The sequence below is a fragment of the Sceloporus occidentalis genome, unplaced genomic scaffold (genome assembly GCF_023333645.1).
Source record: "Sceloporus occidentalis isolate IW3139 unplaced genomic scaffold, rSceOcc1.0.p SCAF_4, whole genome shotgun sequence".
Lineage (NCBI taxonomy): Eukaryota > Metazoa > Chordata > Lepidosauria > Squamata > Phrynosomatidae > Sceloporus > Sceloporus occidentalis.
Genome location: NW_028316984.1, coordinates 81337582 through 81352259, shown reverse-complemented (window position 1 = coordinate 81352259; position 14678 = coordinate 81337582). Strand labels below are relative to the sequence as shown.

General features: G+C 41.5%; 1 protein-coding gene across 2 annotated transcripts in view; it reads left to right on the top strand.

Annotated features, from left to right (window-relative positions):
• Nucleotides 1-621: 621 nt before the first annotated feature.
• The window catches only part of NUP160 (nucleoporin 160), a 49598-nt gene continuing 35541 nt past the window's right edge, over nt 622-14678 (top strand). Inside the window, exons 1-7 of one of the 2 annotated variants that reach the window (XM_089520526.1) lie at nt 622-762; nt 2210-2318; nt 6089-6299; nt 8298-8520; nt 11451-11535; nt 12946-13060; nt 13963-14121. In XM_089520526.1, coding sequence (XP_089376652.1) covers nt 660-762; nt 2210-2318; nt 6089-6299; nt 8298-8520; nt 11451-11535; nt 12946-13060; nt 13963-14121 — 1005 coding nt within the window. In that variant the 5' untranslated portion in view covers nt 622-659. Of the gene's footprint in view, nt 763-2209; nt 2319-6088; nt 6300-8297; nt 8521-9365; nt 9773-11450; nt 11536-12945; nt 13061-13962; nt 14122-14678 lie in introns of those variants that run through there. The other variant, XM_089520527.1, reaches the window with a different exon arrangement.

Here is a 14678-nt window from a genome sequence, read left to right as displayed (position 1 = left end):
TTCCGGATTCTTAGGACCATGCATCATTTAAATAGCATACCTCCAAAGAGACCCGAAGCAGCTTTATTTTGGCAGTCTGTAACAGGCCAATATTTCTATTAGCGTTTTTAGCTTTCATTTTGGGATGTCCTCCATTTCAGCCTCCTGTCCGGGAGGAACGTCATAATGTCCTCCATTTTGAGCAGAACTAAGAAGCATGAAGTTATATTTCTAAGAGTCGTCCTCCACTTTATTTTTTTTACTGAACGTCCTTCATTTTTTTGAGGTGCCTTTTCCTCATTTACGGTTATATGACATCATATTATATGACGTTATGTGAACATTCGGTGTTTCCTAGGTGGTCTCCCACCTAAGTACTATCCAGGGCCGCCCCTGCTTAGCAGCCAGGGTCAGAAAGACCCGTATGTAAATGACAACTGGGAGGATACTGCCTTTCGAAAGCAAAGGGGGCGGGGCCAGGCTTCGTTTCTTCTTCTCCAACGGTCGCCGCGCGCCCTTTGCATTCGAAAGGCAGTGCCCCGAAGAAGGCCATTGTTGACGTCATACATACGGGTCCTTTCTGACCCTGGCTGCTAGGCAGGGGCGGCCCCTTTACTCCTTCCCGCCTCCCTTTTTTCCCGTGAGCCACCGCGGCGCCGCGCGCGGGAAGGGAAGGCAAAATGGCGGCGGCGGAGGGGCTGCCAGAGAGGGGCTGCCTGGAGCTGAGCGGCGCAGGGCGAGGGACGCGGCGGAGGGCGAGGGAGCTGGCCTTCAGCCTCCCAGGTGCCTCCTCCGGGGCCAGGGTCCGGGTCTCAAGGCTTGCCGCCCCTCCTCTGGCCTCTCAAAGGCGGCCCCAGCGCCGCAGGGGACCAGAAAGGAGGACATGGCGCCAAATCAGCGCTCACAGCGCTCCAAAGTCCAAAACACACACTGTGGAAATAAGCCGCTTTGAGGCCGCTTCAACTGCCCTGGCTCAGCGCTAGAGGATCCTGGGAGCTGTAGTTTGTTGTGGCTCAATGTGTCACAAATTACAGTTCCCAGCATCCCCTAGCATTGAGCCAAGGCAGCCAAAATGGTGGCAACTCAGATTATTTCTGCAGCGTGTTGCAGTGGAGCGGGGTAGGAGGTTATCCTTAAAGATCCAAAACACACTGCAGAAAGAACCCAGTTTGAGATTGCCGTAACTGCCCTGGGGATCCTGGGAATTGTAGTTTGTTGTGGCACCAGAGAGCTCCCTGACAGAGAACGTCTCACAAAGCACTACAGTTCCCAGAATTCCCTAGCACTGAGCAAAGGCAGTTAAAGTGGTCTCAAACTGGATTATTCCTGCAAGTCCAATAAAAGTATCATTGTTTGGATGTTATTGGATTTGCTATATGGCCAACACGGCTACCCCTAGATTTTTTTGGGGGGGGATTATTTCTGCAATGTGTTTTGGACCCTAGAAATGTAAACCGTAGATTAGGCTCCAAATGGAGGACATTTTGGAATTCCTCCTGGACAGGTGGTTGAAATGGAGGACATGTCCTGGGAGGAAAAAGGCCTCTGGTCACCCTGCACCACCAGTAATAATAGTAATCCTAAAGTTGGTCTCTGTGGTTCTGGGTTTGAAGGTTTAAGGGTCTGTACATAGCTTTATTTATATCATTTTAATGTCTTTAGTAATAATAATAATGATGATAATATTTATTTATACCCCTTCACTGTTTTAATATGTACTACTTTTAAGCACTTTAATCTTTAAATTACATTTCATTTTTTTAATCAGTGATGTATTTTAATACTACAGTGGCCCCTTGGTATCTGCTGGGTTTTGGTTCCAGGATCCCCGTAGATACCAACATTTTCCATGGATGTTTGAGTCCTATTATATACAGTGGGTTAGTCAAATGGTGTTCCTTATATAAAATGACAAAATCAGAGTTTGCTTTTGGTATATACACACACACACATATATGTGTGTGTGTGTGTGTATATATATATATATATATATATATAAAATCTCAAGACATGGATGGTTGAATCTGTGGGTACAGAGGGCTGACTATGCTAATTTAGTTCTGTTTTAATGCCCGCTTTGGTATGCTTTTAATTGTATTTTTTTTTCACTTGTAGGCTTCTTTGTGTCCCAATTGTGGGGGAATAGTGGGATACAAATAAATATGTTAATAATAGCAATCTTTGTGTCATGAGCATTAACTGACTTGCCTCCCTTGTCTGTCTGCTGCAGGTGGTGGCTCATCTCCTACAGCCACCCGGTACACCGACAGCGCCGGAGGATACTGGTACCAGGAGAATGCGCAGCTGGGGTCAGTGACCAGGAACCGTTTCATTCACTGGTGAGTGGACCAAAGGAGTGCTGATACACTGCAGAAATAAAGCAGGTTGACAGTGCTATATAGTAAGAGCTGTTCAGCAGTGGTGCATGCTGCCTCAGAGTGTTATGGAGCCTCCTTTGGAGATTTTTAAACAGAGGCTGCATGGCCAACTGTCAAGAGTGCTTTCATTCTGTGTACCTGTATGGCAGGGGGTTGTACTGAATGGTTCCTGGGGTTTCTTCCAGTTCTGTGATTCACTTTTAACTTCCAAAACTCAAAGCTGTAGTATGCTGGGATTTGTAGTGGTACCAGAACTCTCTGAGAGAGAAAGCTACATACCTCACAGAACTACAGACCCCAACATTCCATAGCATTGAGCCATGGTAGATAAAGCGGTGCCAAACTGCATTAGTTCTACAGTGCAGATGTAGTCCTTGTCCCAGATGTCAACCCCCAGTCCAATGTGAAGGTTGTACTAGGTTAGGAAATCTTCAGAGGGGCTGCTGTATTAGGCTGTGGGAGCAGAAAAGCAAAGAGTCATAGAAGACTTTCAGTGCTACCAGATTTATTATTGCATATGATTTTGTGTATTGCAGTCTGCTTCCATGGAGGAATGGAGTATAAGTGTTAAGTATATATTTGAGAATTATTATGTATTATAGGAGAGCAATAGTGATGACATCGTGGTGTGAGTGTTGGACTACGACTCTGGAGAACAGGGTTTAATTCCTGGCTCTGCCATGAAACCCCTTCACCAAGTCACATGCTGTCAGCCTCAGGAGACGGCAATGGCAAACTTCCTCCGAACAAATCTTGCCAAGCAAACCTCGTGATAGGGTCGCCATAAGTCAGAAACGACTTGAAGGCACATAACAACAACAGCAACAATAAATGTATATATAGACATACAGAGAAAATGCATGGTGGGTTGGATATTGATTGTAGTTAGAGCAAAATTATACAGGAAGTACAGTGACAGTTTTGTTACTAACACAATGGATTATGAACAAAACTGTTGGTTTTGTTGGTTTTGTTCATAATCCATTGTGAACATAAACATCCTGGCAGGCTGTAAGATAGTAGTCTGCTTCATCCATGCCTTCCCTGTAGTATTTCTGTTGTCTGTTCCCGTTAGTTTCTATGTTTGTTTCATAAAGATGACCAAGTCATGCTTAATTTTTCACAAATAAGATTGCAGAAGTGTTGTCTAGATGTGAAGGTGCCATCTAAATAAACCTGATGTGCTTTAGCTAGATGCTCCTTTTTGTTGTTGTTTTGGTCTATTTCTCACTGAATGAAAACAAATATATATGAGGAGACATAGGTGAGAGGTGCATTTAGATCTGTGAAGGCTAATTTGAACACCCAGTGACAGTAATCATATATGGTATTCAAATAGACATTGAAGTTGCAGTTAAAGCAGTGGTAGCTAATGGTTGCCATAGCCATATGTGACGATAACTCTGCTAAAGGTCTTAGTTTGAATTTTAAAGGAGCTGTCCTATCTCCCAAACAAGTTCAGCATGTTGGATAGTTTACGTAAAGTTTGGATATGAGCCAGAGTGAAGTTACTGTATCACTATAATGAAAGATATTAACCACTACTAGCCTAAATCCTGTTATTAATGCTGACTAGAATTGAATCAGTGGGCCTTATCTACATGTTGACTGACCAGTAAACTACTGATTGAATGGATTTATTGTTGGGACTAACCAGCAGGATGGCAATTGCTGAGTTATAGAGCAGTGAATATGTTACAATGTCAGATATATTTAAGTCGTTGGCAGGCGATTTATAAGTGAAATTTGAAGGCTCAGTGGGAGATCGCTTGAGGTAATGCCAGGATGGTATATAAGAAGAAAATGGCGTTAGCAAATGGAGTGATGTGAAGGAACAAGGGCTGACAAACATGTCCACATCTCAGAAATGTGAACTAGGCAATTGTGATATGGTGCAAGACTCATGACAGGGAAGCTGCTCATCCATCTTCAGAGTTTTTTGTTACGGGAGGCATAATTTCCCAACTGATATTCTCATATGATGCCTCAGTTAATTCCTCTTACCGTATATACTCGTGTATAAATCGAAAAAATTAGGTTAAAAGATTGACCCAAAAAACTTGAATCAACTTATACACAGGTCTATGGGTAATTGACCCGACCTTCACCCCAGCCGGGCTGCCTCCGCAAGGGACAGCCCGGCTGGGGAGAGGCTATGAAGGGCGATTGCGCACTCAGAAGCCTCTCAGGAGCCAGGCTTTTTCCCCCAGGAAGGAGTCTGGCTTTGGAGAGGCTGGGCTCGGTGATCGTGCCCCCAGAAGCCTTTCCAAAGCCAGGCTTCTTCCCCCGGGAAGGAGTCTGGCTTTGGAGAGGCTGGGCTCGGCGATCGCGCCCCCAGAAGCCTCTCCAAAGCCAGGCTTCTTCCCCTGGGAAGGAGTCTGGCTTTGGAGAGGCTGGGCGGAGCATTCGCTCAGCCCTGCTGCAGAGAGGCTAGGCAGGGCGAGTGATCGCCCTGCAGCTTGTCCGCAGCCCCACTGCCACTGGAACTTTGACCCCCGACTTATCCATGGGGCATACCAAAATCCATACTTTTGCTCCCAAAAGTTGACCTTGACATATATGAGGTTGATTTATAAATGAGTATATATCCCAGTGTTTCTGCTGCATTCATTCCCAGTTTACATTATAATTCAAATAATTCATGTTCTCTTCATATTGATATTAGCCCCCTCTGTCTGCAAATTGAGTCTCAAATATTACATGTCTCACATTCTCGGTTCCAGAGTTTGTGGCCATTTAGCGTTTACTTTGCTTGTGATAGCAAGCTTGTGGATAATGGATTCTGGGGGGAAATCTGACAGAATAAAATGATGCTGCCATGAGACTGGCCAGGAGAAACTAGCACTTGCCTGAATAATCCTTTGAAAGTTAGCTTTGGAAATTGTTGTACAGCAGTTTGCTACTTTTCTTAGAAGGACCTGTCTAGAAGTCAGTAGAACAAAGTTGGGTACTGAGCTGAACCAGACGTTTTCTTGTGGTCAGTTTGTTCATCATAGTAGTTCCAATGCTGTGTGTTGTGTGCCTTCAAGTCGTTTCCGACTTACGACAATCCTAAAGTGAACCTATCATGGGATTTTCTTGGCAAAATGTGTTCAGAGGAGGTTTTCCATTGCCTTCTTCAGAGGCTGACAGAATGTGCCTTGCCCGCAGTCACCCAGTGGGTGTCAGGGCCATGCTTGGTCTCTAGTGTGGTAGCCCAAAACTCTACTATGCCGGGCTTGCTCTGATTCTAAATCTAACACAAGCAAAGTAGAAGCTTGTATGTAGTGCTGTACTCAGGGTTCTTTTAAGGACTGCACCAATAACTCATGAGTTGTTGGGATGACCTTCTGTCTGTTCTCCTTTCTGGATCAAGGCGATGAGAGTGGTGGAGAGATACATTGCAGGACTTGGGGAAGTGGGTTCATTTTTACTTTTCCTGTGTCTAGCTTAGTAAGTAAGGGGTACAGCATTTAAAGAGTCCTTCAAGGGTACAACTCCTGATGGGCTTCCAAATATTGGAATGTGCAGTTGCCTTTTCCTACTTGTTTTTCTATTGCCAGTTATGCAGCGGAGTTGCACACTTGTTTGCACACAGTCTTCAGGCTTAGATGTGAATCAAAGCACCATTCAAGTCTAGTTCCTGAAGCTGTCTGTGCTGCAGCCGTATCTCCATTAATACTAACATTGAGTTAGGTTGTAATTTCTGCATTTATGACAGCTGTTGGAACTTACTTGTTTTCCTTTTGCAGGGCTACTTCAGGTGGGACCCTAGAATTAATGGAGGAATCCCTTGATATAAACCTTTTGAACAATGCTATTCAGCTCAAATTTCAGAACTGTAGCCTCTTACCTGGAGGAGTGCATATCTTTGAAACCCAGAATCATGTTGTTATCTTGATTTTAACCAATCAAACAGTGCACAGGCTGATGCTACCACATCCTGCTCGAATGTACAGGAGTGTAAGTAATTTATTCCAGGACCTATATTTTAATTTTTTCATACTTTTGCAAGATTTTAATTAAAAACAGAGGCAAAACTATCATTCGGTCTAAAATGGAATGTGTTAATTAAATGAAACGTCAGACTATGATTTGGGGAATCAGAAATAGGTTTGACTTTCTTCTGCTTCTCAATGCCTTGCAGAAGTACTTATTCTTCAAAATTTCCATATTTGGTTGTGTTACAACCAGGAATTGAAATGGATTTAACTTTGCAGAACTGGATTCATTTTGCTAAGAAGGATGGGCAAAAACTGCAGGATTCAGACACACACAGTTGATAAGAGACTTACCCAAGAAGGCTCACAGCTGTAATTGCTGCCAGAGTAACTTCTACCAAATATTGGCTGGAAGGGGGGATACTTTTGCAGCCAGCAAGTGGAAGTTGCCCTGGTGGCACAGTGGTTAAATGCCTGTACTGCAGCCATTTACTCAAAACCACAAGGTTGCGAGTTCAAGACCAGCAAAAGGGCCCAAGCTCGACTCAGGCTTGCATCCTTCCGAGGTCGCTAAAATGAGTACCCAGACTGTTGGGGGCAAATTAGCTTACTTGCTAATTAGCTTACTTGCTGTTCACCGCTATGATCTTTGGAATAGCGGTATATAAATAAAACAAATTATTAATTATTATTAGTTGACTTAACTTTTGTGTAGCAATAAAAATGACCTTGTAGGATTAAGTATCATGTCTACAACAAGTGATAACAATATCAAATTAATTTTAGTTCCGGTTTGTAATACAACAAAATGTGGAAAAGTCAATATTGTCTTATGCTGTAGCTCTGATAGATGTCAGAGCTGGCAACTATCATTAATGCTTGTCCTCAGATTTACTTTAAACTATGGTGTCTCCTTCAGAATTAGAAGACAACCATTACCCATAGTTGGCTAATTTTAACTCCATAGTTTGGAGGATTATTTGAAATGGGTGGGAATCATGCTGTCTCTCCCCCTCTTAGCTTTTCTTGACATTGGCTGTGCTGGATAGGGTTGCTAAGATTTGCAGTCAGCTTTCATGAATCTCTCATCATTATGTGAAATGTTTAGCTAGGTGCAATTTTTCATAAAAATATCAAATAATTTTTTTTCATTTTTTATTTATATCTAAAGAAAAGACAAGTCTCTGTGGTCTGTGACTTATACAGCCATTTGTGTGAATTCATAAAAGACCAGTCAAAGAAACAGTTACAGGTTAGCAACCTGTTCTTCATTTTTGTGGTCTCTCAATCACACAGATGTTTGTGTGAGTTTTTAGATGACCAATGGAAGAACCACAGTTACAGGTCAACAATCTGTTCTTTTCTGTTGTTTCTTGTTCATGTTGAAATATTTCCTGAGAATAATTTTAATAAAGCACAGTGGAAACAGATTGTGCAGTTAATTGATTTAGTAATATTCTTGCTAAGTTTCAGCAATAAGAAGGACAGCCATGTATTAGTGGGAGACTACATGCTTTTCATACAGCAGAGGGATTTGGAGGGCAACTGATCAGAAAACCTCTGAGAGTCCTTAGAGCTGCTGTTGGAATAGATAAAATAGCAGTAGATGAACATTTCCCATGACAGAACTTTAAAACACTGATTTTATGTAATCTCATTTAGCCCTACTTTTTAAAAACCTATTATATTAGTCAAAAGAAAATACTAAGGCCTGTTACAGACTGCCAAAATAAAGCTGCTTCGGGTCTCTTTGGAGGTATGCTATTTAAATGATGCATGCATCCTAAGAATCCGGAAGCTGCACCAAAAGCTGCACTCCAGTGCTTAGGAATGGAGTGTGGCTTTGGTATGACCTCCGGACTCTTAGGAACCAGGCATCATTTAAATAGCATACCTCCAAAGAGACCCGAAGCAGCTTTATTTTGGCAGTCTGTAACAGGCCCAAGTGACTACATAATTTTTGCTCTTAAAATGTAAGTTTTCTTGTTAATTGAATTATTTGATTTTTTTTCTCTTATAGGAGCTGATAACAGAAAGTCACATACAGTCTGTTTTCACAGATATTGGAAAAATTCATCTTAGAGATCCTTTGAACTACTGTGTGATCCCCACAGTACCTGGACTGTCTGCTTATTCCTTTGCTTCATCAGCTTGGCTTACCAGTGATGGTGGAGCACTCTTTGCTCTGCCATCTGCATCTGGTGGTATTTTTGTTCTTAACCTTCCACCTTATGATATTCATGGTAAGACTATAAGATGATTTAGATACTTTGTTTCATATTGCTTTATTATTCAGTTAGAAATATCAGACTATACATTGAAACAGAATTTATACTAGGGAAAACAGTATTTTCTAATGTATGCAAAGGTCCAAAATATAACATATGCAGAACTGAAATAGTGTTTGTGTTGAAACATGCATGGTTCCCCACCCCTGTCTCTTAGACTGAGTATTGAAGGTCATTGCTGCTTATCAGCTAATTCTAAATTCTGTCTGGGGTCCCTTTACTAGCTTCTGGTCACTTCAGTGCCCAACTCACAAATTGTTAAACAAGACAGGTTGAGTCAACATCAACACTTCAGTTAAGCGTTCTTAAATTCTAGAAATTTCAGGGTATTTATATGGAAATGAATAGGCTCTTTTGGTATTCCTTTTAGGCTATTTATTATATGCATTTATATATAAATAAACTTATACATTCTCCTTAGGGAGAATAATAAACATAGCAGTGTCTGAGCTCTTAGCTTGATTATTATGTTACATGTAAGATACCATTCATGTCATTAAAGTCCACCCTCCGTATCCACGGACTTACCATCCATGGATTTGAGCATCTGTAGATGGCAAGGCCACCTGGGGTGGGCAGAGAGAGAGGAGGAGGACAAGGAAGAGAGGAGAAGAGGGGAAAGAAGAGGAAGGAAAGGGAGGAAGAGTGGTGGCAGGGTGATGGAGGGGGTAAGAGGAGGAGGGGGGAGGAGGAAAAGGAAGAGCGAAGAGGAGGAGAAAGATGGAGGTGGCAGGGTTAAGAAGAGCAAAGAAGAGGAGGAGGAAGAAAAGGAGGGTGAGTGGTGGCAGGGTGATGGGAGGGTAAGAGGAGAAGGAGGAGGAAGGAAAAGGAGGAGAAAGAGCTGCTATCACATTTCCATAGTGACCCATAAATAAGTTGACTTGGGATTTTGGAGTCAATTTTTGGGCATAATTTTTTTAGACTTATAGACGAGTATATAGGGTAGTTGGCTAATCAAAATAACTAACAACTGAGGTGTACACTAGCTCTTATCCAATTAAAATAGTGAGTAAGGTAGGTGTCTGTCCTATTCTACTTGTACCAGTTAGGTTAAATATCAGAAATGTTGAGTTGGAAGAGACCACAAGGGCCATCCAGTCCAACCCCTGCCTTGCAGGAGCTCTCAATCAAAGCATACCTGGCAGATGGACATCCAGCCTCTGCTTAAAGACCTCCAAGAAGGGAAACTCCACTACACTCTGAGGGAGTATGTTCCACTATCTAACAACCCTTACTGTCAAGATGTTCCTCCTAATGTTGAGGTGCAATCTCTTTTCCTTGCATCCATTATGCTGGGTCCTATTCTCTGGAGCAGCAGAAAACAAGCTTGCTGCCTCCTCAATATGACATCCCTTCAAGTATTTAAACAGGGCTATCATATCACCTCTTAACCTTCTCTTCTCCAGGTTAACCACCCCCAGCTCCCTAAGTCGTTTCTCATAGGGCATGGTTTCCAGACCCTTTAACATTTTAGTCGCCCTCCTCTGGGCATGCTCCAGCTTGTCAACATCTTTTTTGAATTGTGGTGCCCAGAACTGGGCACAGTATTCCAGGTGGGGCCTTACCAAAGCAGAATACAGTGGCACTATTACTTCCCTTGATTTAGACACTATACTTCTATTGATGCAGCCAAAAGTTGCATTGGCCTTTTTAGCTGCCTCATCAGACTGTTGACTCATGTTCAACTTTTGGTCTACTTGGACTCCTAGATCCCTTTCACATGTAGTCTCCTTAAGCCAGGTGGCCCCCATCCTATATCTCTGCATTTCATTTTTCTGCCTTAAGTGCAGTATCTTACTTTTTTCTGTGTTGAATATCATTTTGTTAGCTTTGGCCCAGATTTCCAGTTTATTCAGGTCATTTTGAATTTTGATCCTGTCCTCTGGGGTGTTAGCTATTCCTCCTAATTTTGTGTCATCTGCAAATTTGATAAGTATACCCCTAATTCTGTCAACCAAGTCAATTATAAAGATGTTGAATATCACCGTTTGACTCTTCTCCCCAAAGTACTGTTGCCCCCCCTCCTTCCTGAGTACAAGTGTGCCTGAAATACACGGGACAAATAAAGCAGCTTCCAACTGCTTTGGGGATTGGCGTTTAGATGATGCATGCCCCCATTGTGTCTAGAAGCTGTGCTGAGGCCACACTTACAGGGCAAGAGCTTGACCTTTTAGGAGCAGATGAAATCCACTCCTGTTAGTGGTTTGCCTGGGGCTGCAGTGGCAGCCCGCATTGGAAGTAGGCAGTATGGTCATTATGGCCTTGCACCATCAGGGCTGCAGTGGCCAAAGGTGGCTCCTTTTGGGCCTTGTGCTTTGGCTGGTGCTCTGGCATTTTCATACTTACATTCCAGAGCATCTGGCATTCTCCCCAGACTTTTAAGTTGTATCTGCTTTGCCACTGATTGATTTGTTTGGTTTGTCACTTGTATGTGGCTTTTTTCATCCTAGTTTTTAAATAAAGTAATAGATGTGTGTGGAGCCAGCATAGCATAATGGTTTGAGCATTAGACTATGACTCTGGAGATCAGGCATCGATTCTCCACTCAACCATGGAAACCGACTGGGTGACCTTGAGTGAGACAAACTCTCAGCCACAGAAAACCCTGTGATAGGTTCACCTTAGGGTTGCCATAAGTTGGAAATTACTTGAAGACACACAACAACAAATGTGTTTGTTTGTGTCTGTATATCACAACTGGATGTCTCACATAGTATTTCCTCGGGCTGGCAGAAGAGTCTGTTCATGAGGTTTGGGCATCTACTGTTAATAGTTGAAACAGACCTTATCTTTTATAACTCCAGAAGATTATTCATCAGGTTTAACAACAACAGTAATGTGCTTGCCAGATAGAAGTGCAGTACTAATTCTCTTCTTGTTTTTAGGAATGGCTTCTTCTTCAGTTTTGGAATTGAAACAGAGCTCAGTTATGCAGCGTTTGCTTACAGGTTGGATGCCAACAGCTATCAGGCTAGTATTTTGATGGCAAACACAGTTAGGTTATAAACAGTTACTTAGATCTGTCAAAATCTAGATATCAGCAAGTGCCATAGTTACAATTAAATGAGCATTTGGTGAAATCCAACTTCAACACACTTCCTCCCACATTTACTTTCTAAATACCGCATATACTCCACTATAAGTCGACCTCATGTATAAGTCGAGGGCAGATTTGAGTGCCAAAATTATAGATTTTGATATGACCCTTGGATAAGTTAAGGGTAAAACCTAGGGGCATATACAGTAACAAAGGACCTAAACTTAGCAAAGCAAAACAGTGCCAAAGAACTTCCAAAATTCCAGCAGACATAAACCTTTGCGCTCACTCTTAAGGTTGGGTGGATGAGAGAGTAGAGGGGGTCAGTGCTTCTAGGACTGATTATACTCTTGCTTTTCACCAGGGGATGGTTCCTTCTTTTAAATAAGAGTTAAGATACAGTACTTACATTGGCCTGTGGATAAGCCGACTTAGGCTTTTTGGGGTCAATTTTTTTACCTAAATTTCTAGACTTATACATGAGTATATACAGTAAGTAAGTGCTTGCTTATTTACTTGCTAATCGTGGCAACTTTTGCTTTGTTGCTTCAAATTTGTGTGGTGGTGTCAGTGCAAAATTCTTGCTTTTTTCCAAATAAGCAAAATGCTTGGGGTCAGCATGCCTTATTTTTAAGGTACCCAGTGTTTTCCTGAGTTCCTTGAGTCCAGTCCACCCTGAAAACAAGGCACATGAGGTCCCTCACTTTCTTCAGTGGGGGAAGAAAGACTGTTTTCAGCATTATGCTGCCAAAATTTTCAGTGAGAAGTCCACAAGCAACAGACAGGGGAACACATGGGGCCTCTGTACTACCACCCGAGTATAAACCTAATAACTTAGAAAACTCCCTTAAATCTGTAAACTTTGAAGAAGTATTTACCAAGCACATCTGATGCAAGGGACCGGCAATTATTTTTTCCCCTAAATATCAGGGGCCAGTACCATATTTGTACCCACTGGCAATAGCTGTTTCTTTCTTGGAAGCTCTCTAGGGACTGGCATAGATGAGCTGGGGACTTGTACTGATCCATGAACAATTACTTTGAGTAGCATTCGTTTAGACAGCTGTTACCTCCACTTAACATTACTGTCCCGTCCCTAGAGCACTGTGTCTTTGAGGTATTTTAGACATATTTTCCATACGTAGTTGGTCTGTATAAATAATGAATGAAACAAGTTTAGGATCTGAAATTAGGGTGGCATTCTAGTTAGTCATTGTAGTGCTCATTCAAATTGTATGATAATGCTAATATAGGTATCTACTGAAAGATATAAAGCAAATCCTTGGTTTATATCTGCTTTTATACTCTGCCATTGATTTAATTGTTTGATATTTTTTTTCTAGAGGTGACCAGGGTCCTTCAGATCTTCCTGTCAGTATGTGTGTTCACTGTCGTGAACATGATGCTCTCCTCTTTGCTATCTATCAGGACCATAAGCTTAGAATGTGGTCATATAAAGTGAGTAAAAATTTTATTTCTCTTACATAACTGTGTTATCTAATAGTGTATAATTCCAGTTGCTAATTCCAGTTAGAGTAAATCGAGTGAACCAATTGCTGAATTCCAAGCCAATATTTAAGCAAATCTCATTGATTCACTGATATACTCAGGGCTGGCAAGATAGTTTAGGCCATGATTATTCATATGACTGCTGTGCCAAATCAGCTGCTGGCAGCATGCCACTTTGGATATGCAAGCTGTGTTGTTTACTGATAGCCTTTTTAAAAGATACATCTCAATGTGGATTAAATAGTAGAGCCTGGAGAGGGCACCTGCAGCAGTTGTAGGGGGTTATTTTCTGTCCCAATACCCACAAGTCACATGGACTGCCCAAAAAGCCAAAAAGGAAACCAACAATAAACAATAATACATACAAAATGTTAGTGGTATTTTTCAGTGTTAAACAGTGCAGGGACCTTCACTGCTGTTCTGGGAATTTCATGCTTCTGGGCTCTTTTTTTTTTGGCCATGGGAAACAAAAACAGCCTGAAGGGGCATATTTTTCTGTCTTTGTGACAGACTATAATATATGCTTTTGTAATACATTCTTCCTAATTTGGAATTAAAAAACCCAAGAGGAGACAGATGGAAAAGACAGTGTCATTCAGTGTGTGGCCTTTTAAAGACTATCTTATATGAGGTTGTTCTTAAGCTTGGGATTGCATTCTTGTAAATAGAACTACACAGACAAAGTCTGATAGCCAGATGCACATACTATACAGTATCATAAGAATGTAACATCAGGATCCAGTGACTGTCCAGTGAGTTATAGTGTAATAATGTTCACACAGTTATTACCATGTAATAATATTCACACAGTGATTTTTTTTCTTTGTTTTTCTCATCTGACATCTTGGCAGGATCAAATATGCTTGATGGTAGCTGATATGTTGGAATTTGTGCCTGTAAATAAGGACTTAAGACATACTACTGGAACTGGGCACAAATTACAGCTGGCATATTCTGAGACTCTGGGGCTTTATATTGGTGTGTACTTGCATGCACCCAAACAAGGACAGGTACTGTGATACCTTGCATTTGTAGAATGTAATTTGTTGTTACACATTGTAATACAAGTAGGTTTTAGAGTTCATGTGAATGGGAGAATTATTTGTAAGCCTCCTTAAATTTGCTGTGTGTAGTCCAGGCAGTTTAGAACAGTGTGTAGTTCTTTTATTTTAAGATTCTGTCTTAAAATGAGTGCTTTAAAATACTGGCAGTTTTAATAATAATAAAACTTTTTAAAAATGGGGAGTTGAAGTACATCGATATTAAATAGGATAAAATAAATTTGGTGGGGTACTTTAAGAATGATTTTCACATTCATAGTTCCAGAGAAGTACGATTCATCACACAATTCTGTAGATCTCATTGTCTAGTTTTTAAAAAACAAACATGGAGGCAGTCTTATGATTCTTTAAACATGTTCCTTAAATTTCATTTATTCATCTTGATTTTCAAAGACCAGTGTGTTTGGGTTGTCCTGAATCATTACCATATGTTGCCATAAGAAAACTGAAATGTCAGAACATGGTAGAATCAGTTACATTTTGATTTATGCTGACAAAGGTACCTT